The 25575-nt window shown below is 45.4% G+C and overlaps 2 protein-coding genes across 5 annotated transcripts in view; both read left to right on the forward strand.

Moving 5' to 3' along the window:
• The window catches only part of PIK3R6 (phosphoinositide-3-kinase regulatory subunit 6), a 61361-nt gene extending 57855 nt beyond the window's left edge, over positions 1–3506 (forward strand). For all 3 annotated transcript variants that reach the window (XM_037914253.2, XM_037914252.2, XM_043527744.1), the window contains one exon: positions 344–3506. In XM_037914253.2, coding sequence (XP_037770181.1) covers positions 344–500 — 157 coding nt within the window. In that variant the 3' untranslated portion in view covers positions 501–3506. The remainder of the gene's footprint in view (positions 1–343) is intronic.
• A 9472-nt stretch (positions 3507–12978) lies between these two features.
• Positions 12979–25073, forward strand: MFSD6L (major facilitator superfamily domain containing 6 like). Of its 2 annotated transcripts, XM_037914550.2 has the most exons (3): positions 12979–13200; positions 16443–16503; positions 18585–25073. In XM_037914550.2, exon 3 carries the CDS (start codon positions 18615–18617, stop codon positions 20574–20576), a length of 1962 nt encoding a protein of 653 aa, XP_037770478.1. In that variant the 5' UTR covers positions 12979–13200; positions 16443–16503; positions 18585–18614; the 3' UTR covers positions 20577–25073. The 2 variants fall into 2 exon arrangements, with proteins under 2 accessions (XP_037770478.1, XP_007072638.3); XM_007072576.4 differs by lacking the exon at positions 12979–13200 and having other exon boundaries at positions 16129–16503.
• The last annotated feature ends 502 nt before the right edge of the window (positions 25074–25575 follow it).

Consider the following 25575-nt stretch of genomic DNA (forward strand, 5'->3'; position numbering starts at 1 on the left):
GTGCATGGATTTCAAATGCCTTCAAAGTTCGGGGGAGTTTGAAGGTGGTGTTTTGATTCAGGCCCATCTGTAGTACATACACTGGGCATTCCCCCGAATCAAACTAAGGCTAGCCTAAGGCACTGTGTAAATCAAATAATAACAATAATATGAATTAGATAATCTTTCTAGCAAAAACCAGTTCAAGATTACAAACAGATTATACATCTTAGTTCCATGGATGTAAATCCAAAGCAACAGCCAAAGCCAATGGAGTTACTCTGGATACACACTGGTGTAACTGAGAGCAGCATTTGGCCCATGATTCAGCATGTTTAGTGAAAGTATCTTTCTTCTCTTGCAGTGTGGAAGTTTCTCCTTGCCTGGAACCCAGCTATTGCTTGCAAAAGACTAGGACAATGAAATTCAGCCTGCATGAACCGGAGGGTGTGGGACTGGCCAAATACATGCCCAAATCTTTGCTGTTGCCCATCAACACCTTTGCAGGCATCATCCAGTGAAGAAGATAAGAAAAAATTGGCGTGAGAGGCATTTGTAAGAATCCCTGGTTGGGTCACAATCGAATGGGGACCAGAGAACACACTAAAAGCCCCCTCCAGTGACTTCACAACAATTTCTCTTGTAAAGCTTCAACTCTGCGGGAAGTTAGGGCTCAACGAAGAAAGTAAAAATCAGGCAAACTGTTTTAATGCCATGGCTTAGGGCTGAGCCAAGGAACAGAGCCCCGGGGAAGGTGGAAGAGCAGGGAGTTCCTGTAATGCTGGAGAGTGCGGCTGGGCTGGGGAATTGAGCACAGAGGGAGATAAGCAGGAGTCAGATTATTATTCTCCTGTGTGTGTCTGTAAAATACCTTGGGAGGGGAGGAGGGGCTGCTTCGGTAGAAGGATTGGAAACAAGCTGGCAGAGTTTGGCTTCTGCTTGCTTTAGGTGTGGCACAAGGTGCAATTATTATGATTTAATATTTTATGTTACAGTAGTGTCTGAAACCCCTAATCAGGGATCAGTGCCCCATTGTGCTGGGTGCTGCACAGATACACCTGAAGCTACGGTCTCTGTTCCAAAGCAATATATTTGAGTCACCTTGGGGACACAGGCAATTGCCTCAAAACATTCACTCAGCAAAGAAGAAGGCTTGTAAGGGCTGATTGGAATTGAGCAGAACATGTGCATCACTAGGGTCTGCCCAGCTCTCACTGAGGTCTGTGGGAAAAACTGCCATGGACTTCCATGCTAGTGACTTTGGCTAGCAACGAACAAAGCTCCCATAGTAGCAGGTGCACAAGTTCCTATCTTCATTCCTGCTCATTGCCAGCTGAAGTCATTTCAGATACCAAGTGTAGATTCATTAACTTGTCAGATCTAATCCCAAACATCCAGGACAGCGCTAACAAAGCTTCCCTTAAATCCTGATAGATGTGATCATTAAACCTTCCTTGCGTGAGACTATCAGTGTCTGCTCCTAAACACTGGGTTACACAAACCCCAAATTGTTCTCTGCTTCCACACCTCATTGCCAGTGTTGATTTGTCACAGGGATGCAAGAAACAGCTACCCAAAGAACCCATCAGTGGCTACTCTAGTTTCTTGGCCTTCATGTGCTTTCTCTTTGGTTCACATGCTATAGACTGGTGAAGAGTGCCTGAGAGCCCAGAGCAGTTTACAGGTGGTAATGCATTGTAGTGTAGTGCATATTGGGCCAGGTTAATTTGCGGTTCTGTAAGGTCTCAAGTGCAGCACATGCTCCCCAAGAGATTCTGCTCATAGCCAAAGCAGCCCGAACAGGGGATGGTGCTGCTTGATGAAGGTGACCGTAGGGGAGTGCTGAGTCAGTGCGTCCCAGCTGAGGGTTAAGCCAGCAAGACTCCCACAAGAGCTGCTGGTGGAACTTTAGGCTGCACCCCGCAGCAGAATCCCTACAGGACTATGGCAGGGAAAACAACATCCCCCCTTCCCCCCAGAGGTGACTCCACACTCCTGCCATGGAACAGGTGGCCAGGCTGGGATGTGATTTGTGTCTGGCCAATGGGAACTGTTCCTCTGACAGTCAGGGGCTACTTAATTTAGTGCCTAAATGTGGAATCAGAATGTATCCAACCAAACTTTAGGTATCCAAGTTTGAAATGTTGGACTGCAATGTTTAGATCGGGCCCCTCTAAATAACCCTTCACAGAACTGCCTTGATTAAGGCCCAAATATTTTGATGACATTAGGATTTCTTGGACATTTAGGCCCTGTGGACATTTGGGAAGTTTGGGTTAAATTTCCCCCCATGTAGGCTTTAAAGATTGTCTCAGCCCTCCTGCAGCTCCCATCGCTGCCCTGCTCTGCGATTTTTAAGATGAAACAACCATTTACTCTCGCTCCTCACTGCAAAATTTTTATCTTTTACTTTCTAGCCAAAGTTTTACAAACTCCCATCTTAGCATATTGCATAAAACTATTACAATGAAAACAATTCCCCAGCAAGTGCTATTGAAATATACTGCCTGCTGGCAAATCACCTTTAAAGCTGATGGCAGGTGAGAGGCTCCCTAGCAACAGGAGAACCTGGCAGCCCCCCAAATCATTTAATTACAAAAAAAGTAAACGTGTGTGTGAGAATCTCTCACACACCATGGGGCATCCTCATTGTGAGACACTCATGGCTTGGGTGTGTATTGAGACATTCACTGTACTGCCAAGTGACTCAAGTACTCGAGAACTGTGATTTCACGAAGAGCTATGCTCCCCAAAGTCTGTTATTCCATTTATGAAAACTGTATATTGCACTTTTTCCTCTAGAGGGAAAAAAAAGCCAAGTCCTATTGTTGTCCCATAATCACTGGGGTTACAAAAATAATCCAAAAGTTTAATCCAGGGAATTTCCTTCCCCCTACTGCACTGCACTTCCTTGTATTCGGATCTCACCAGAGCCCCTGAAGGAAATGATATTTTTGTTATGCTAGGAGATTTAGCCACCTCATTCCAAGTTCAGCTAACCTCAGCCTCCTGAGTCCTAACTAGGGGATACAAGATAAACAAAGCCAGAAGCATTCAGCAACAGGGCTTTCGTGTCTTCAGCATAAACAGCATCGTCTTTAACCTCAGTTTACTCATGGTTTATTGTAAATTATTGACAAGCAACAACATAAAATTTATGTGGAAAAGAGATGGATTTTGCCCCAGAGGGAGACACATACAAGGGAGACCCCATGACTAATGATGGAAAAGGAGGTCAAGAAATGCCTGGATGAAGCCAGCACTTCTCTTCCTATGAGCTGCTATGTAGGGCAGTAATTTGAGAGGCTGACAAACAGCTCCTCACATGTCCGCCTGCCTTGGGATTTAACTATAGGTTCACTTCGCCTGGCACGCTAGACATAACCAGAGACTTGTACGATAGCTTTGAATTTGTACTGATGTATATAGGTATTAACTATGTATAGTTGTATATGATGTAGATGGATTATAAATTATTTGTATAGGTTTAATGGATTATATATATTGGAAAGTGCAATCTTTTTACCTATTTGATTAAAATGGCATTAAAAAAACCCAAATGGGTGCCAATGTGTGTGGGCACGTGCGCATGTGTGTGAAAGGGGAGATGGTCCGGGTCGAAAGAGGTTACTTATCAAAGTGGCCAAGTAAGTTTTGTTCTCCATGTCTTCCCTTTGCTGTCCCTATTGTGAGATTGTACAGCCTGCATTAGGAGATGGACTCCATTTCCAAGCAGTAAGCAATTAGAGGAGTACACATAAGTCCCTGTGTGCCAATATGTTAGAAGCCAAGTGGGAAGTCCCCAGCCCCCTAGTTTCTCTTTAATTCTGGGCATCTCTGTTAAATCTCCAAAGTAGAGAGCTGAGGGGGGGTTGGGGTTGGTATAATGGGTTGCATACCCCACACAGGCACTGAAAGGCTTAAGGGGAGCTGAAGAGGTCACTTGTGGCAGCTGGTGGCAACTAAAGCATGTGTCAGGCTCAATTAAGGATGAGACTCAGTGGGAGGAACTGGGTGGCTAATTAACATAAAGGAAGGGTTTCAGGGCAGAAGGAGGAAAAAAGCCCAGGGGGAGAGGCTACTTGGCCTTGGGAGCCTCTCCTGAGAGAGAACTCTGCTAATATGCCAGCAGAGCCATGGAGAGATCACAGGGCTGGTGCTGGATCTCCACGAGGAAAGTGTTTGCTTGCTACCAGAGCTGGAGAGGACTCTACAGAGCCTGGAAAGGTGCTGGGGGAAAGGGCCTGCTAGAGGCAAGCCAAGGTAGAAAGAAATCTGGGGAAGTGGCAAGGGGTCAGAGTGAGCAGACTTGTCTGATAATGGATGCTGGATAAACAAAGCTAACAGGTAACTCCTTCAAAAATGCCTAAGTGACTTAGAAGCTTAAGTGCCATTTTCAAAAGTGACTTAAGAGCCTATTGATTTTCAGTGTGACTCCCCCTTCTAAATCACTTAGGATAGATCCACAAAGAAATGTAGGCCTGGTGATGCTGAGCTTTGCCACACCTACCTTTTACGTGTCCAGAAATTCACTGGGATCCACAAAGCCTGAGTTCGGCACCTCCTCTTCCTCTGCAATGAATGGGGAGAGGGAGGTGCCTCAGAAAGGGATTCACAAAAGCCAGCATGCTAGGTGGCTTCCTGCCTAAATGGGAGATGCCAAGCCAGGGGGTATGTGCTAAGTATTGCTGCTCTCATGAAGTTCAGCACCTAAATCTGGGCTGCAGGGGGGGCACCTCCCTCTGCTTGGGATTCTCAACCCTCTCTTGGGGCTAGGTGCCTAGGCTGTTTTTGCAAGAAGCCGGGGGGGGGGGGGGGCGGTGAAGGAGGAGGATGACCTAACCACTGAGCTATGGGATATTCCCATGTGGGGCTCCCTCAAGCTTTCCTGTTGAAGCTGTTCCACCGTGGGTAAATAATGAAAGAATGATTTGGAGAAAGAACACAAGCATGAGTGATTCTGGAGCCTAGTGGTTAGAGCACTCAACTGGGAACCCAGGATCCAGGCCCCCTGCTCCAATGAATTTCTGAAATTTATTCAGCGTGACAAAGCTTCAACAGGAGAGACTGAGGGACCCCACACCAGAATATCCCATAGCCCAGTGGCTTGGGCACTCACCTGAGAGGTGGCAGACTCCTGTTCAAATACCTTCTTCCCCCACAGGGAGGGAGAACTGGGTACTTCCCACATCCCAGGTGAGTACTCTAACCACTGGGCTAAAAGTTATGAGAGCTTCCCCCGCCCCTCTCGGCGCTAGGGGGTTGATCCAGTAGGTGAGCTCTAAGAATGCTTACTGGCTAGGGCCCTGCAGGCGAGCTAAGTGGAGGAATGCCTATATTTCCCCTGGGTTTTGCTTCGCTCTAGAATTTAGACATCCAGATGCCTGCGCATGCACAGAGGCACAAACGTAAGTGCCTAGGGATCTTTTACTGCAAAAATGGAGGTGCCAAGCAAGTTTAGGTACCTACAGATGTGGCAGCCGCTGAGTGTGTGTGTGTGTGTGTGTGTGTGTGTGTCGGGGGAGGGGGGGAATTCCAATGGGGGCTGATTCTGGGATTTCAGCACCTAAGGTGGGAGTTAGGCACCTAAGTCCTTTGGTGAATCTATGCCTTAAGTAGTTTTGAAAATATTGCTCAACATCTTTACTTGCAAATTCTGCAACATGCAGGCAGCGAAGACTACACTGCCAAAGAAGGACCAGGCTACATATGAAGACTTTCAGTTATGTCTAAGGGGTCTCTCTACAAGTGGCCTCAAATGTTCCCTTCTGCAATCTTACAGCCTTCTGTAATGTCTCGATATCTTGGAGACTGGTGCCCTGGAAATACCAAGATGTAAATGAGTGAGTCCTTATCCTGCTCCCAATGCAGCACACACATACAATGGATTATAGTGTCAACTCACTCATATATTTAATTTATTTACACACTCACAGGGCAACCAAAGAGAACATCCTGTTAGTAGCCCCCTCTCATTTAAACAGGGCTTTAGCTCAAGTGCCTCTGCTGATCTCAACTGTGGTAACACTGCAGAAAGAAACGACTCTCAGGTACATAGCTCCTAATTAACAGTGGATGAAAAATGGAACTTCTGTCCTGAGGGAAATGCTGAGATTTCAAAATTTTGTTTTGTTCCAAATCGTCAATCTCAGCATTTTTCACTAAACAAAATATACTGAACAGGGCCATCCTTGGGATTTATGGGGCCCTATACAGTATTTTTACACTGGTGCCCCTATGCTTCGCTGAAGGCAGTCCCCAGCTGGCGCCACTGCCCCAGTGTGTTGAGGGGGCACAGCCACCACCCCTGCCCGTGGACCCCCAAAATTCTCCCCCTCCCCCATTGCTGACACACACCGAGCTTTATACACAGCAGATGGAGTAGCTCAAGGCAGGCTTTGCACTGTTACAGGGGGGGCTGCATCTTGCCAGAGCCCACGGCCCTCTTGCAGCCCCTATCCACTCCTGGCTTACCACAAGCATTTTGACAGGAAGTACCAACAATAATACACGTGTGTGCGTGTGAGAGAAAGAGAGAGCCAGTGTGTGTGTGTGACTGTGTGTTGGGGGACTGTGTGATAGTGTGTGTTGGGGAGTGTGAGACTCTGTGTGTGTGTGTTTGTGACAATCTGTGTTGGGAGACTGACTTGTGAGAGGCAGAGTGTATGTGAGTGTAAGAGCCAGTCTGTGTGTGAGAGACAGTGTGTGTGTGTTAGGGAAGTGTGAGAGACAGCGAGCTCCTTACTGAAAATACTTCACTTTGACCTTGTCACTTTCACTTTTTTAGAAATGACACATATTGATAATTTCTCATTAAAAATGTTAATGAAATTAATACATTCCCACAAAATATTTTGATTCTGTTGAATCAGCATTTTCTAATGGAAAACTGTTCTGTCAGAAGATTATTGACCACCTTTACTCCTAATCCATTCAGGGAGTTATAGGTTAAATTTTGCCTGGAAACCACAGCCAGCCAGCGCAGATCCTGGAGCAACAGTACCATAGATGCTCATGGCAATATACTCTGCTTAGCAAGCAAGATGCTGCCTTCTGAACCAACTTCAGTTTCCAGGCAGTGTTAAGGTGAAGACCAACATGGAGCACAGTGCATGGTGACAAAGTCATGGATGACTGTTGCAAGGCTCATTGTAGAGCATAATCCTAGCTATTGCAACTACTTGTCTTCTAGTATCAGATGGGAATCTGACCAGATTACTGGAGGGTGAGCAGGAACAAATGGTGAACACACACACTTGGTTAATGGACCAGATATGTAATAAAGCCCTGAGGCAGGATTGTACTTACAAACATAAACCTCTCAGTGCATTACTGCTTGAGATGGCTGATCCTAGAGTTTCACCTAGCAAGAGTTCCTATCATTCCTTCATTCTAGCTGGAGGGAAACAGCCTTTTATACTCCTACCTATCTGCTTAGAACTTTATACCATGCTCACCACTGGAGATGAAGATTAACCCTATTTTGTCTGGCTTCCAGGATGAGTCAGCACCTCCACACTGCATCTTGAAACCTGATATCCACCATTCAGAGTGGTGACAGGTTTCAGAGTGGTAGCCGTGTTAGTCTGTGTCAGCAAAAACAACAAGGAGTCCTTGTGGCACCTTAGAGACTAACAAATTTATTTTGGGCATAAGCTTTTGTGGGCTAAAACCCACTTCATCAGATGCATGGAGTGGAAAATACAGTAGGCAGAATATATATACACAGTACATGAAAAGATGGGAGTTGCCTTACCAAGTGGGAGGTCAGTGCTAACAAGACAATTCAGTTAAAGTGGAAGTGGGCTATTCTCAACAGTAGAATACCCAAGGGAGGAAAAAATCACTTTTGTAGTGTTAATGAGGCTAATGTAATCAGTGTGGCCCATTTCAAACAGTTGATAAGAAGGTGTGAGTAACAGTAGGGGAAAATTAGTATGGGGAAATAAGTTTTTGCAGTGACCCATCTGCTCCCAGTTTTTATTCAGGCCTAATTTGATGGTGTCCAGTTTGCAAATTAATTCCAGTTCTGCAGTTTCTCGTTGGAGTCTGTTTTTAATGTGTTTTTTGTTGAAGAATTGCCACTTTTAAGTCTGCTATTGAGTGTCCAGGCAGATTGAAGTGTTCTCCGACTGGTTTTTTAATGTTATAATTCTTGACGTCTCCCCCTACTGTTACTCACACCTTCTTATCAACTGTTTGAAATGGGCCACACTGATTACATTGGCCTCATTAACACTACAAAAGTGATTTTTTCCACCCTTGGGTATTCTACTGTTGAGAATAGCCCACTTTCACTTTAATTGAATTGTTTTGTTAGCACTGACCCCCCCACTTGGTAAGGTAACTCCCATCTTTTCATGTGCTGTGTATATATACCTGCCTACTGTATTTTCCACTCCATGCATCTGATGAAGTGGGTTTTAGCCCACGAAAGCTTATGCCCAAATAAATTTGTTAGTCTCTAAGGTGCCACAAGTACTCCTTGTTGTTCATTCCGAGTGGATTATTCAATAAATAGAACAGTTACATCAGTATTGTGATTTTTATTTCACCTCCCACGAGTAGGATCCCCTGCTGTCCATCGGAACAATTAGTCTGGAATCTGAATATTCCTTCTGTAATTATTTCATAAAAACTACCTGCGCCTTCTTTAAGACAGGGCAGATTTGGTTGGTTGAAAGACAAAAAGCACAGGCTCATCAACTGTGAATTATTAAACAACATATGAAAGAATCATCTCTTTCTCATAGAACATCCTGCCCCAAAAAGCCTTACTCCTGAGAGAAGCTAATCACTGAGGCAGTCATGTTAGAAATTACACAAGGCAATACAAATTATTGTGTAGAACATTTTCACAGCGGAGGTGGAGAATTCAAGTCTTCCCCATGTTTTCCATCAGCTGTGACATTCCACATGTGAACTGGACTTAACAGCAGAAATACATGTAGTAAAAGACTTTGCAGATCCAGAACACAGTTACAACTGGATGAGGTTGGCCTCTGAAAGATTTATCACCAGCAGCATACTGCACAGCTCCTTAAATAAATCAGTGACATCAATGTTAAAAAAAAACCCATCAATATTTAATACTCCCACTGAAATGATGCTCAGCTCCCTCCTACTCAGCCAGAACTCTCCTTCCTATTTCAGGGAAGCTGCCTGAACTTGCTACGTACATACACCACCCAAATCAGACAATTTTGCGCCTATCCATTCGACAGGCACCTTAAAACAGTTAAATACTATGGTGATGAGCTCAGTATAAGACCTAAAGAGAACAGAAGCTAATAATGGTCTCTCAAAATGAGTGAAAGTGTAATGCCACCACAGCCTCATTTCCAACTCAATCAATTCTGATGGGTTCTAAGCTGCAATTCAATGATGAGGGATGGTGTGTGATTTTTGTGGTTTTTCTTTTTAAGAAGATGACAGGTACTTCCCTCTGAGTCAGTGCTGGTCCAAAACACCGGCAAGCTGTTACGGAATGCTGTTCTGTGACTCTTTGTGATAACTGAAAATTCCATAGTACTAAACCTGGTATGCTGGTCAAATTTCAGCTTGGAGTAGCCATATTCTGTCTGTCTTAATTCCCTCTGTAATTTCAATTGGATAGGCTATTCCTTGTTTCCTGTCTTAAACAGCTAGATTGTGTTGCTTTGTGGTTTTTAACAGTAGCTGAAATTCTATCCTAGAGGTAACTGCATTTCAATAGCGGATAAAGTTACTCTTGCAAATACAGTTTTGTGTAAACAGCACAATATGCAAAGCACTTAGGGGTCCAATTGGATGGAAAGCACTGTAAAAATGCAAGATCACTTTCTTAATATGCAATGTATAGTAGCAAAAATAAGACTCCTATATGAAAAGTATTTTCCAGGGTTGCAAATACACTCTCTTAAATAAAAAAAAAAAGATACAAGTGTCTTTGGGTGAAATTTATTATAATTCCATTTATCTGAGATTTCTTTACATTGCAAACACCGTGTGTGGGGGTGGGGGTGAATCGTGAATCAGGGCATAGAGGGGTAAGTGGCTCTGATGGAAGCCCACCGCCCATACCTTCAAGCTGAAAGAGGTTTGCTGCACATCCAGCCAATCTGTTACATCATTTCCACAATTATCCTAAGCCAAGTATTTAATTTGATTTCAGAATTACCCTCTGTTGGCCAAAGCAATACTGGCTTTTGTGGGTTTTTTGATCCTCATCCAGGAGGGGAGGAGATTGAGAGTGTGAGAGATTTTCAGGGAGTCAGGTAAAATCAAAGCCCAGTCTGCCTTGTCATAAGATTAGAATCCCTGGCCTATAGCTGATGAACTTTGTGTTCTGTTCAGCAATCTCCGTTTGTGATTGCTGTGTACAGCAGACATATCTGTGTCAAAGCATCTCAGGCTCTGTGGAGGAGAGGACTAGTATAGAACCTAAAGCAAACCGAGGGTGTTGGAACTTTACAATGGTTTTGTGAAAAGGTGAGTGAGAGGGGAAATGTAAATCCTGTGAGAACAGAATCAGGCTTGTAGGAGCTAGCAGAATAGTTTTGTTCATATTCACACAACAAATAAAATGTAGGGTTTTAGGGTTTTTGGCCTTGACATGAACTCGCACAGCATATGTGACTCAGTTCAAGTTCCAAAGGAAAAAAAATTGCTTGTTGGAACATGTTTGTGCATGTGTGCTTCTTGCCAAACTTGGGCGTTTTTTCAGGGGGACAGCAAAAGGAACATCCCCCTGACACCAAGATGACCCTCTGGACAAATTTCATCTCCCTGCTCCAAAGAATAGAAGCATTAGGATTTCTCAACAAAATAGTTTTCAGAATTTTTCAACATGGGCAAAATAATACTTTTCCCTAAATTCTTTCTGAGAAATAGGAGAACTATTTTTGCTAAAAATTTCCAAAAAATCTTCAGCCTTAGGCAGACAGCTAGCATGGAAAAAGTCAGCTCACAATTTCAGCTAAATGGTTAAGGTTGGGCAAAGTTATAAGCAACAGAAAACGGGGTTTTATAATCAAATGCTTCAAACCGCCTTTAACTATAGGCATCGCTATTTGCACTGCTTCAAATAAGATCTTAATGTGTTTAACTGTGTTGAATAAGTGTCATTATCCCCATTTATACAGTTCAGGAAACTGAGGCATGGAAAGATTAAGTGACTTGCCAAAGGCCATCCAGTTTTCTGACCAGTCCTGGGCCTTATCCAGCAAGCCAGCCTAATACAGCCTCAAAACAAGCTGATCAGAAAATTATAAGTATTGTTAAAAAATTCAGATTCAATCTTGTTTTTGAAAATCAACTTTTCGTCTTAAATGATAAAATTAAAAAGCAAAAAAAGGGTCAAAATTTTTCATTTAGAAAATGAACAATTTTGACCAGCTCTAGAGAAAATGTTCCCAAACCAAAGACAGCCTAATGCCACTAGAATCCCAGATTTTGGTCACGTGCTGCTAAACAAGAATATAATTTACTAGAGCTAAATTCTAGCAATGGGAAAATGGAGAGATCAAAAGATAAGGAGGTAAATAAGTAAGATTAGCAGGGTCTCCCCCCAGCGTTGCTTGTCTAAAATGATGGGTTTGTCTATTGTAGGGGTGGCTAACCTATAGTCATCAAAACTGTAGAAAGGGCCCTACAGAGATGCCCCTCTTCTTTAACACAGAAGTAGAATCTACAGTCGCTAGAGGTCCCACCATGCAAGAATACATGTTGATCCATGCAGAGACAGCGGGTTCTTGCACGTGATGGTCTACTGCGTGCTATCACCTATGGGCTACCCTCATTTATTAAACATATAGTATGGATCACAAGGTCTCAGTGAGTGCTCGGACCTGTTGTCTCTGTGGAGTACACAAAGCTGCTGTCTCTGAAGAGGCCACGCTCAGTGCTTAATATGTGTGTAGAATAGGAGGGAAGGGGCATAAAGGGTGACAAACCCAGCAAAAAAAATGTTTTTAACTGAGCCAGGTTGCTGAGGGTTGCACTGTAAGCACTATCTTACCAAAGCTGCTGCTCCTAGATTTTGACAGGCATCCCACTTTTAGCACCGGCCACACTGCACTGGTGAGCCTGTCATCTCCACCCGTGGACAGGGGCCACCTGCTGACCCCACACGAAGGCTGCAAGTGACCACTGGGCCTATCATCACTCGGGCTACCCTGCCATACCCCAGAGGTGGGTGCCTGCTGCTCTCCCCGGTGCTTGGTATGGTTCCCTGTCATCCCTTAGCATAGGCCAGGCTAGATCCTGGCCTTGCCCCTGCTTGAAGCCAGTGGGACAGTCCCAGTTCAAAGGGGGTTAATGCTACTACTGACCTGGCAGTGGCACCACTCCTGCCCTTGGTGCTTGCCCTTGGTCCTAACACAGGTGGCCCAGTAGAGAGAGAGGGGCAAACACCATCCTCTGAACTGTCTTGGAGGGGTGGTGGTGGTGATGGCCTGCAACACCCCATCCTCTGCCAGGCCTCAGCTGGACTGAGAGAAGGGTGGGGAGGTGGGAGGGGAAGGGCTGTGGCTGAAGGGGTGATGTGATGGGGAGGGGAAGAGTGATGGGAGGGGGAGGGGAAAGTCCTGTGGGGGAGGGGAAGGGAAAAGGAAAGGGGAGGGGTGATGTGATGGGAAGGTCCTGTGGGGGAAGGAGGAGGGGTGATGTGAGGGGGGAAGGGAAGAGGGGAAGAGTGGTGTGTGGGGGGAAGGTCCTGAGGAGAAGGGGGAAGGGTGATGTGATGGGCACGGGAAGGTCCTGTGGGGGAAGGTAAGGGAAGGGGGATGGGCAATGTGATAGGGAGGGGAAAGTCCTGTGGAGGAAGGGGGAGGGGTGATGTGAGGGGAGAAGGGCCTGAGGGGGAAGTGGGGCAGAACAGGGGGAGGACAGAAGGAGTCGGGCGGGTCCGGGCTGCAGTTCGCTCTCCCCTCCAGCAGGGGGCGCTGCGCTCTCCCCCTGCCCCTCCCGCTACAGGCCCCTCTAGCCCGCGGGAGCAGGGCCGCTCGATCGTCGCTGGCCGTCTCCTAGCAGCAGCCCCCTCGCTGCCGAGGCCGCCGCGCGTGGTCCGTGGGGTCGGGCGGCAGCCGAGCCCGGCCCCTGGGTAGGTGTCGGGAGGGGCGCGAGCGAGGGCCCGCCCTCCGCAGGTGCAGGAGGCGGGGCCACGCCCGCGCAGGTGACGCGTGCGCAGTGCGTGGCCGGGGTGAGCCCGTACGGCGCAGCGCGTGAGGCGCCAACCCCCAGGTACAGGACCAGGGGCGGGGGGCTGGTCTGCAGGTGCCTGCCCGGCGGGAGGGGAGGTCGCCCACGGATGAGGAGCCGTGGGGGGAGCCCCCGCCCCCACCCGTGGGACCTGGCTGGCAGGGCCCCCTGTTCCTAGCCCAGAGTAGGCCCCTGGTGGCCCTGGCTGGCTGGCGGGGCTCTCCCTGGTGGCCCAGTGGCCGGGTTGACAATGGGCATTTGTCCCTGCAGAGCAGGGACATGGGGGGCAGCCGTGGTGCCCTGCCCCGCCCTGCCCCGCCCCATGGGTGGGTGGAAGAGCCGCCATCGCTCCGCATCTTACAACCAGGAATAGGGGGCTGGAGGGGGCCTCGAGAAGTCATCTCGTCTAGCCCCCCCCGCCGAGCCGGACCTAGTGACCCTGGACCATCCCTGATGGTGTTTGTCCAACCTGTTCTAAGAAACCTCCAGAGATCCGGCTCCAGAGAGGCTCGGGGTCCCCCGACGGCGTCGCAGCTTGACGACCGAGGCCTCGGATGCCTCCCCGTGTGCAGGATGGGACCCCGGCGGCGGGGTCCTGAGCGCGGGGAGGGCCGGGCGCCCCCTCCGCACTTGCTCTGTGCCCCCCTCCCAGGCAGCTGGGAGGGGCCGGGGCTGAGGTCGGCGGAGGGGGTCTCCTCCATCCGTGCTGGTCCGCTGCCGGGCCACCGTCACACTATCCCCTCTGTGCGCATACCCGAGCTGCCCGCCCTCTCGGAGATGCTGTCCGCCCGTGCGGTCTGCCCCCGGTCGCTGGGATAGTCCTCCACACCGCTTCGGCGTGTGGGGAATGACGGGGACCGGGCCGTGGGCGACCAACACTGGACAGGGAGCTCAACGTGGGGTGTGCGGCCGGGATGGCACATGCGGGGTGGACGCAAAAACGGCGGTGGCCCCAGTCACGTCTGCCTCCCAGGCACGCTGGGAACAGAGGGAAACCCCGGATCCCTGGGAGTGGGGCGAGATGCCCCCCCCGAGGTAATGCGGAGCTGGTTGGCGGGTGCCGGGCACCACTCCGCGTGCCGTCCGTCGCTCGCCTGCCTACCCCGTAGGCTGGAAGTGGCGGCGGGGGGGAGGGGAGGGGGACGCCCCAGAGGGATTGGAACCGTTTCCCTCACCCAGGAGCCAGGTATCTAGCGCTCTCCACGAGCCTCACGGCCCGTGGAAGGTGGTGGTTCAAAGACTTGTGTGGCTTGAGATGGCCCATGGGCGCCCATGAGGGGGCCCCGGGGAGGGCGGAAGGGGGACCGCCGAGGAGGGAAGGACGTCTGAGGATGCCAATGCCCCCCTTGGTACCCCCATGCCAGCCCCCCCGCCCCAACCCCCCTCCCCCGGTCCATGGGAAGCCCAGGACGGAGAGGAGCTACCCTGCCTCCCTCTCTGCGTTGGGGCTGAAAGGCCGGGGCCCGTCTTGCCTCTTCCCGCCTCCACCCACCTGGACTCCCACCCCACGCTCTGCGAGGGGAGGGCGGAAAGGGCTGGGGCGTTGTCGGGGGGTCGGTCTGCATGTGGCTGCGGATTTTTTTTTTTTTCGGGGGGCGGGGTAGCTCAGTGGTTTGAGCATTGGCCTGCTAAACACAGGGTTGTGAGTTCAATCCTTGAGGGGACCATTTAGGAATTGGGGGAAAAAACTGGGATTGGTCCTGCTTTGAGCAGGGGGTTGGACTAGATGACCTAGCAGGTCCTCAAGGAATCAATTCTGAAGCACTTAGAGGAGAGGAAAGTGATCAGGAACAGTCAGCATGGATTCACCAAGGGCAAGTCATGCCTGACTAATCTAATTGCCTTCTATGACGAGATAACTGGCTCTGTGGATGAGGGGAAAGCAGTGGACATGTTGTTCCTTGACTTTAGCAAAGCTTTTGACACGGTCTCCCACAGTATTCTTGCCAGCAAGTTAAAGAAGTATGGGCTGGATGAACGGACTATAAAGTGGATAGAAAGTTGGCTAGATTGTCGGGCTCAACAGGTAGTGATCAATGGCTAGTTGGCAGCCTAGTGCCAATAGACTAGTGCCATGTCTAGTTGGCAGCCAGTATCAAGTGGAGTGTCCCAAGGGTTGGTCCTGGGGCCGGTTTTGTTCAATATCTTCATAAATGATCTGGAGGATGGTGTGGATTGCAGCCTCAGCAAGTTTGCAGATGACACTAAACTGGGAGGAGAGCTAGATACGCTGGAGGGTAGGGATAGGATACTGAGGGACCTAGACAAATTGGAGGACTGGGCCAAAAGAAGTCTGATGAGGTTCAATAAGGACAAGTGCAGAGTCCTGCACTTAGGATGGAAGAATCCCATGCACCGCTACAGACTAGGGACCGAATGGCTCGGCAGCAGTTCTGCAGAAAAGGACGTAGGGGTTACAGTGGACGAGAAGCTGGATATGAGTCGTCAGTGTGCCCTTGTTGCCAAGAAGGCCAATGGCGTTTTGGGCTGTATAAGTAGGGGCATTGCCAGCAGATCGAGGGATGTGATCGTTCCACTCTATTTGACATTGCTGAGGCCTCATCTGGAGTACTGTGTCCAGTTTTGGGCCCCACACTACAAGAAGGATGTGGAAAAATTGGAAAGAGTCCAGCGGAGGGCAACAAAAATGATTAGGCGACTGGAACACATGATTTATGAGAAGAGGCTGAGGGAACTGGGATTATTTAGTCTGCGGAAGAGAAGAATGAGGGGGGATTTGATAGCTGCTTTCAACTACCTGAAAGGGGGTTCCAAAGAGGATGGATCTAGACTGTTCTCAGTGGTAGCAGGTGACAGAACAAGGAGTAATGGTCTCAAGTTGCAGTGGGGGAGGTTTAGGTTGGATATTAGGAAAAACTTTTTCACTAGGAGGGTGGTGAAACACTGGAATGTGTTACCTAGGGAGGTGATGGAATCTCCTTCCTTAGAAGTTTTTAAGGTCAGGCTTGACAAAGCCCTGGCTGGGATGATTTAGTTGGGGATTGGTCCTGCTTTGAGCAGGAGGTTGGACTAGACGACCTCCCGAGGTCCCTTCCAACCCTGATATTCTATGATCCCCCAGCCTCCGTAGGGAGCCCTGGTCCGGTGCTTACCTGTGTGCCATATCCCTGTATAATTCTCCGTAGAACAGGAAACTGATTAGGGACTTGTGTTCCCAGTATCCAGCAGCAATAGTCTTGGAGTACGTCTGGGCCCGAGTCTGGTCTCTCTTTTGCACACAACTGTATAACTCTTTGATTAATGGAATTATTTCTGATTCACAGTGATGTAAGTGTGACCAGATTCACACACTGCTTCCTGATCCCAGCACCACAGAAATATTGTGTAAGTTGCTTACTCACATGCATTCTTATCACTTACCAGTACAGAGTCTTTGTACCATTCATTTACCATTTTGACTTGGAAACCTTCATGCTGCCACTGTTAAACAAATAGTATATACTATGTTAATAATTCTCTGTACTCTGAAATCTAAGTATACCTCCTTCTACAGTATCATTCTGCCCTGCTAGCTGCTGGGTGTGGAGAATTTAAAACATTTCCAGATGCATCTAATCCCCAGCAGAGCTACAGAAATATGTTGTCTCCTTTTTTAGGAAAATTCAAATGTGTGTACGGTGAGGATTTGTTAAAGGAAATTTCAGAGTTTACATGGAGCGCCAGGTATCATAAATCTATAAACAGTTTGAAAAGTGCTTCTGGCACAAAATACAATGAATTTGAGATGATTTTCCTCCTCACTGATGTAGAACAAAGTACAGTTAGTGGAGTTTTTCAAAAGTGTAGCTGCAAAACTGGCTAGATCACAAATACTAGAAATGATGATAGCATTTCTTAAGTGTCTTTTAGCTCTATTACAATAAACTGAGGAATGGGGACAGTATCTGAACTTTGTGCTGTTTTGTTACCATTTGTTTTGTTAGAATTGGAAAAGGTACATAGAAAGGCAACAGAAATGATTTAAGTATATGGAACCACTTCCATATACGGAGAGATTAAAAAGACTGGGACTTTCAGCTTGGAAAAGTGACAACCAAGGGGGGATATGATAGAGGTTTATAAAATCTTGAATGATGTGGAGAAAGTGAATAAGGAAGTATTATTTATTCCTTCACGTACCACAAGGACCAGGAGTCACCCAATGAAATTAATAGGCAGCAGGTTTGTAACTAACTAACTAACTAACTAACTAACAAAAGCAGTTTCTTCTTCACACAACGCACAGTCAACCAGTGAAACTGCTTGCCAGGGGAGGTTGTGAAGGCCAAAACTACAATGGTGTTAAAAAAAGAATTAGATAAGTTCATGGAGGACAGGTCCATCAGTGGCTATTAGGGCCTTACCAAATTCAAGGTCCATTTTGGTCAATTTCATAGTCCTAGGATTTTAAAATCAGTAAATTCCATAGTTTCAGATGTTTACATCTGAAATTCCACTGTGTTGTAACCATTGGGATCCTGACCCAAAAGGGGGCCATAGGGGGTCACAAAGCTGTTGTAGGGGAGGGTCACTGGATTGCCACCCTCACTTGTGCATTTCCTTCAGAGCTGGGTTCTGAAGGCTGGCACCATGGAGCTTCCTGCAGCTGGGGGAGGTACCCAGAGCTGGGTCTGATCTCCCCCCGAGAGCGGCTATGCAGGGGAAGAGGAAATCCTGTCCCTCCGCAGCCTTGCTCGGACTAGCAGCTAGAGCCTGGTAGGAGTCCCCGGCTGGGGTGTCCCCAGCCCTGCCCCTCCCCTCCAATAGCTAGATTTTACGGAGGAGATTTGATTTCATGGTCCGTGACTCATTTTTCACAGTCGTGGATTTGGTGGGGCCCAACTATTGGATAAGATGGTCATGGATACAGCCCCATGCTCTGGGTGTCCCTAGCCTCTGACCCCCAGAAGCGGGGAGTGGACGGATCACTCGATGGTTGCCTGTTTTATTTGTTCACCTCTGAAGCTCCTGGCATTGGCCACTGTTGGACGACAGGATACTGGGCTAGATGGACCCAGTATGACTCTTCTTATGTTCAGCCTTTTCATTTGGACTAATATCTCTTATGTCTGTAATTTGAAGTCTTTAAACTATGATTTGAGGACTTCAGTAACTCAGCCAGACGCTAGGGGTCTATTACGTGGGGGAGGGGGGAGATTCTGTGGCCTGCAATGTGCAGGAGCTCAGACTAGAGCTAGATGATCACAATGGTCCCTTCTGACCTTAGTCTATGAGTCAACCCTCTTTTTGTGAGCTCGCTTCATTTTTAAACTTTTCAATTTAAACATTTCAGAGCTTGGCATTTGAACTGCCAGGCTTATAAGTAGTGAAATATTTGACACTTTCTAAAAAGCCTGTTTCTCTTCTAACTTATTATTTATGAAATACTCAAAAAGGGTTTGTTTTTGTGTCTTCTTCCTTTTCAGGTCCCATTCGAAAAGCATGCAACTGAAGCCATGAGTACAAATAAACAGTGGGATGTTAACAAAGCGCTGGCTGTTGCCAGCCTCTTCCATTTTCTTTACAGTGCAGGAAACGCCTGTGTCATTCCATTTTTAACTCTTTACTTCCGGCAGCTGGGGTTGACAGCCCCTTTAGTAGGTATTATCATAGGAATTAAGCACTTGATATCATCTCTCTGGGCTCCACTATGCTCCTACTTTGCAAAGAGCCACAGTAAAAGGAAAGTTCTCATTACTGGATCATTGCTGTGTTCAGTGGGAACTGGTTTGCTGCTTACACTTGTCCCACCCTTGAGCAAGGATGTCATGTACAAATATTGTAATATAAGCCAGCAATCAAGTAGCTTATTGAATGCAATAGAGGTGCCTGACATGAGTCTGAACAATCTGAGTGCTGTAAATCCCAATACTGTTACCAATAAAGAAATGGTATCTGCAGAAACACTAAGAACAGCTACAAATGTTTTGGTGATGAGTGGAAAGCCACCGCTAACAAGTTCAGCTTTCCAAGAATTGTTTACCTTTATGGATGCACAAAAGAAGAATGGTGAAAGAACTGGTGAAGTGGGCACAACTGCAGACCATTACCATAATAGGCCTTCTGGCAAGATAGCTTCTATGAATGCAATTAACCAGATGATACAAGAACTTGAGACACTCGCTTCAAATGAAACACAAATCCGTAGGCTTGAGAAGGAAACCAAAACTCCAGAGGTTGAGCTGCTGAATGTGAATGGTAACCCTGAGAAAAACCTTTCTGTTGGTGGAAGTACTGAATTTTCTTTATTTCAAACAAACCCTCACCCTGCTGGTCGAGCTTCTTATGTTTTTGAGAATCTGTCGAGTCACTCTGAGAAAGTTCGGGATGTCAACTTTGAGCTCCTACAAGATATTAGCTTTCTTGACCGTGAGCACCAGATTTTTCTCATGGTGCTAGGTGCTGTTGTGTTTTGGGAGCTGTTGGCTGCTCCTCTCGAATGGATGGTTGATGACAGTCTTTATGAATATCTTGACTTTGTTGACGCAACTGACAGATATGGGAAGCTTTGGGTTTGGAGTTATTTGGGTGCATCTGGAGGAGCCTGCAGTATCACCATATTTGTGGATCAGCTGAACTGCTTCCTCAGTGCTAAAATCTCTCGTCTCTCTGTGCACTTCTATGGCTATGCTGTACTGATCACACTCACATTGCTCATCAGTGTCTTTCTCCCTATCCATGTTTCCAAGAAAACAGAGCATGTGAACAAAACTGTCAAAGCTCTGAACCTCATTGGAAGTGATGGCCGAACAATTCTCTCTGCTGTCACCGTCTTCCTTACAGGAGTCATTGGATCTACTGTGCAGAATTTTCTCTTCTGGCAAATGCAGGACCGAGGCAGTAGTGAATTATACATGGGTCTCTCGGTGGCTATTGGACTGATTGCCGAAATTCTGCTTTATATCTTCAAAAGCAAGTTACTAAGGGCTCTCTCAAGTAGTGGTACTGTTGCATTGAGTTTAAGCTGCCTTTCAGCACAGCTTCTGTACTATTCGTTCCTGTGGAATGCGTGGTCAGTACTGCCTATTCAGATGCTGTGTGCCTTCAGCAACGGTGCCTTATGGTGGGCAGTTAATATGTTGGTTGACGATGTAGCCAGTCCTGGGACGGAGAGAGCTCTGCACATTGTCCTCCAGGGCCTCTCATATGGTTGTGGAGCTACCGTGGGAAGCTTTGCAGGGGGATTTGTTGTGAGCAACTTTGGCTTGGCAGTTCTGTACAGGGCATGCTCTATAAGTTTGGCACTGTGGTTAATCTTGTTCCTGATTGTCCAGTCTAAGTTGCCTCGGCAGAAAAAAATTAATTATTCTCGTCTCCTGGCTGCAGATCCTAGTGATGAGAGTGACTCAGACGAGGAGAAGGAAAGGGACTGGCTAGTGAAAGCTATGAAAGATGAGAACTTCAATAGGAATTGGTAACATAATCACATTTGATCAGCTAATCTGCAGTAGAACAGATTCAGAGTGTAAAGGTGAAATTATTAGGCAAGAGGGAAGGAAATGCCCAGGAATGACTAATAATTCCTAAGTGGTGGAATATACAGTGTACATATTTGCTTGGAAAGCCATGTATAAAAACTATGTTTTATAAATCTTTTATTTTCTTAAGATTAATTTATAGTAAATATTTGTAGCATTTTTTAACTTAATCATTATGTTTCCCAAATCCAAGTGGAAGGCCTTTTGAGATATGCATTTGCTAAAATAAATAGATCTCCTAAGTCCCAGGACACTGCTGTAACCACAGTGCTATCCTTCCTCTACCTGGACTCTGTGCAGACTGCATCTCCATATTAAGGGTAGAGATGGATAGAGCCCCATCTTTTATATCTTTCAAAAGATAGCTGCTACCTGCTTTATTTTGTGCAAATTAAACATGGCACTTTTTACACCCCTTTGATTGGGGTCAGTTTGGGCAACGTGTGTTTTTAAAGTACGTTATTCAGTGCCTTTGGACAGGAATATATCTGCAGTTCTCAGGGGCTGGTAAATGAGTAACTTTAAAGAACCCCTGAGATTTGTCCAATTATAATCTCAAAAGCATGCAAATGCCAGCATAGTTTTCTTCATAGGCACCTACAAAATAAAAATGATTTGGCTGACCTCACCAAAATGTCCATATTAGACTTCATTAAAAATGGGCCATGAGTCTTTTTGCCCTTCAGGCTAAGGTTGAGTGTAGTGCCAGTGTAGTAGTTATCTTGTCTTTCAAAAGTTTACATTCTTCCTTTGCAGACGGATGAGGTTTAATACTTAGTGGGTGTTTAGATATAGTTTGCTAGTTCACGCTTAAAGTTTTACAAACCATGAGAGTGGTAGCTGCAAGCAAACTAAATATTTTGGCACATTTAACATGCAATAGAAGCAGGGCTCATAAAAGAGCTGTAAATAAAATAATATGCACTTGGCTTAATTAATGTTTGACCTAACACCTTCCTAATTCAGTAGGAAGTGGTACAGAAGTGATCAGCAAGAAAAGGGGATACCATTGAGTGGTATTTTGTTGCTAGTTACACATCAATAACTACTGATCTGTATGTCAGTCATTTCAACCCAACAAGCTGCCTTCAACTTGCTGGCACAAATCCACTTTGCCTTGCAGCATACTCTACTAGAAATGCTTTATATAGAGAATTGTCTTAGTGCCAAGAATAGCTACAAAACTTACGTTATCTTGTCCATCAGAAGGAAAAAAAAATGTTACTATCTTATAGGAATTCAAACCAAACAAGCTGGGAACAATTTTAGTGTCAAAATAGTTTGCATCTCAGCCCTATTATTGCGTGATACCTCATCAGCAAGTGGTGGTCAGTAGTACTTAGCACTAATTACCTTTTAACTTTTAAAAAAAAGTATCTGACAGCAGCCATAAGTAAAATAAAGAAATTGTGAGTACAGTATTTAAAGGGACAGCATCTGTTAGACACTCTGATACACGGGGATGTTTAGATAAGTAGAGAGAACTTAAATTTGGCCCAAAATTTAGTAAAAACAGGCTTTTGTAAAACCTCAGACCAATGGAAATGTACATTTTTAAAGTCCAGTGAAAACAGTTTTTTTTAATCAGAAACAATCGCCTTCAGTGGTTGAAACTCTAGATTTTACAGCACAAAAAATCTGGAAGTGAAGCTGACTCAGGGCTCGTCTACAACAGACATTAACTACGTCTGTTTCTACTTAAATCTGTGCAACACCTTTGTGTAGACACTTCCCGTCCCTTTCTCTGCTTGAGGCTGTGTCTATCTCTCCAGTACTCCCTGCCCCAGCAATGAACAGTGAGGGCAGTGTGCAGAATAATAGGTGATTCTCCTGCCCTTCAGAGGCTCAACTTGCTGGTTCGACAGCATCCCCAGGCCCTTCCACCCACCAAAGCAAGGGACAAAATTTAATTGTCCTTGACATTCACTTAACACCTTTTAGTTGGTTTTTTTTAGCTGTAATTCCATTTGCTTTAGTTGGCTTCTGTCATATCCCTAGCATTCTTTGAACCACTATGAACCTTGTCAAGGCTTTTAATGATATTAGGACTCAAAAAACAACAACCCCATGTCAACTAAACTGCCATCGTGTAGAGTACGTATTCACTCTCGTAAAATAAGTGACGAATGGGTACGCTTGGTGGATTTAGAAATACACCCGCATCAACAACATGTACTTAGATCACTACTAATAGCCCAAAATTATTATTGAAATTCCTGTTTGGATGTTTTCCTGTTTCACTATCATTTATTGTTATTAATAGGAGTGTCATATGTAAGATATGGGAGCTAACTGTCATGCTCTACTTGGCACTGGAGAGGCCAAGTCCAGTACTATGTCCAGTTCAGGGCACCACACTTTAAGAAAGATGTGGACAAATTAGAGAGAGTCCAGAGGAGAGCAACAAAAATTATAAAAGCTTTAGAAAACCTGACGTATGGGGAAAGGCTAAAAAAACTGGATGTGTTTAGTCTTGAGAAAAGAAGACTTGGGGGCGGTCGCTGGGGGGACCTGATAAGTCTTCAAATATGTAAAAGGTTGTTAAAAGAGGATGGTGAACAATTGTTCTCCATGGCAACTGAAGGTAGGACAGGAAGTAATGAGCCTAATCTGCAGTAAGGGAGATTTAGGTTAGATATTAAGAAAAAAATTCGAACAGTAAGCATAGTTAAGTTCTGGAATAGTCTTCCAAGGGAGATTATGGAATCCTTGTTTTTTGAGGTTTCAAGAGCAGATTAGATTGATTTTGGTAGGCAAGGCCTCAGTCACTAAAATCAGCAAATTGGTTGTGTAAGAAGGTGTCAACATAGTCACTTTGCTGACTATAACTAATCTTTAAACTCTGCAGAACATTACACAACTCTGATTCAAATAGCCAGAATTTGAATAACTGGTTGCATCATCTTATGTTTTGATTTTTATCACTGAAACCTAAGAAAATTACCTTCTTCACCATTCTAAGTTCTAGCTTTTTCATCTGTGTCCTATACAAACCTTGTAACCAGAGCTGTGTGCAGCAGGGTGGCTTCATTTCACAGTGTGACGCTGAAACTTTTCCTTTAGTTTCTATTCATGTGTGGTTCACATTTTCTGAGATTTCCTTAAAGTTGCACGTTCCAACAGAACTACAATCTCAAAGCAAAACTCAGGTGAAATTGTAAATTTTTCAGGCTTTTGATTCAGAATTGTAAGAATTGTCCTGGGTGCTCCAAAATGATTCAGTGGACTCAGGAAACCTTTCCACAAAGCTTTTTTCACTTGAGTTTGTAATGAAATATAAAGCCAGGTGAGTTTCTAGAAAGGATTTCAGGTTTTGTAATGAACACTTGCCCCAGCTCTGCTTGTAACAAATAGATCTCTTCTAGTCCATTACCTTAGGGTGGCTCCAGTTAGCTGTAACTTCACAAAAATGTCAGATATTTTCAGCAATGTTCTATTACAAATAGGAATATTTGCATGTTCCAAAACTTAAAATCTGGAGCTCTCCTGAATCTGCCCTCTTTTATCATGGAATATGCTGCCTTTCAGCACTAAGACTTTCCATATTACTTTACCAGTAAAAATGCTGCTCATTCTTTTTGCCTTTCTCTGAAATATACGCTGTTCTGAGGGCTGTGTGAATGGTGTGCTCCAAATCAGATTTAAGCTCTTGGAAGAGTGAAATAAGATTGGAACTCGATATTGAATTGCTAATGTTGCAAATTCTCCAGATGGTACCTTCTGTAGACTTTATAATTGAAGATACCTTGTACACACTTCGAGATATTAAGCAAGTATTGACTCTTGAATAGGTGAACATATAGGGAACTAACCCAAGAGATAAATATTGACTGAGACAGATATCAATATTTACCCTGAGAATTCTTGGAGCTTATTAAACATGAAGTCGGCATACAGTATATATTGCTACATTCATTCAAAAAGACATATTTTTAAAGACCCAGTTTCTACTTGTTCAGGGGCAGAGACTAAGTCTTCCTATGTGTGTGTGTACATTGCATAGCTTAACTGGCCTCAATCCTCATTGGGACCTCTGGGCACTACTGTAATACAAATACTGTTACTGTGCCCAAAGTCAATGATGCATACAAATTAGGTAAAGAAATGCCTAAAATGCTAGTAGTTTGTGACCCAAAAATAGAGGCTAGATTGAGGCACCTTTACAAATTTAATCTTAATGGCTTCATTTGTAATATTTAGAAATTTTTCTGCTATGGCTATGGATTTCTAGTATAACAGTTTGCTTTCTTCATTTATTCTAACTTCCTTCTTCTAGGGTTTCTATAGTGACGATCACTCTAGTATCTAAAACTACTCCCTCCCAGTCTAACGGGGAGATAATGTTAGATGGCTAGTGAAAAAGTATAGTCCTGTGATCCAGCCAGCCAGGTAACAGAACTTTGTGTATGTGGTTTGATTGGACATAGAATGAATTCAGAAACATCTTGTAATTGACCTCTGAGCCAGTCATGTTACTGTTGTTTGCATATGCAATCTACTTATTAATGATGATTCCAGAGTTCCCTACTGTTGATTCCTATGGAGTTAAGCAATAGAAAACAGCTGAATTATCACATGACTTGTCAAGTAATCAGGAGCCAAACATTTATTTTATAGTTCTTCCACAAGAATAGGATTTCAGGTTCACCAAACTGAACAGAGCTGGTAAAACCTGGATGTAGGAACCTAGATTTTGCAGGTAACCATCACTGCCTTGTGTTGCCCAGTGATATATTTGAATGTGATCATAGGCAGAAGTTTAATAATGTGGTGGTTAATTGACAGTACATGGCCCTTGCTTCATCATGGAAGCATTTTTGAAGGCTTTGATTCTTGTGTATTTTGTTGTGTACGCCTTGACTCTATATGAAAATTTCTTATTGTCTGCTCAAATAATTGCCTTTTAAAGAGCTCTAAATCACCATGTCTGTCTTAATGT

The sequence above is a fragment of the Chelonia mydas genome, chromosome 14, assembly GCF_015237465.2.
Source record: "Chelonia mydas isolate rCheMyd1 chromosome 14, rCheMyd1.pri.v2, whole genome shotgun sequence".
In the NCBI taxonomy this organism is placed as follows: Eukaryota; Metazoa; Chordata; order Testudines; family Cheloniidae; genus Chelonia; species Chelonia mydas.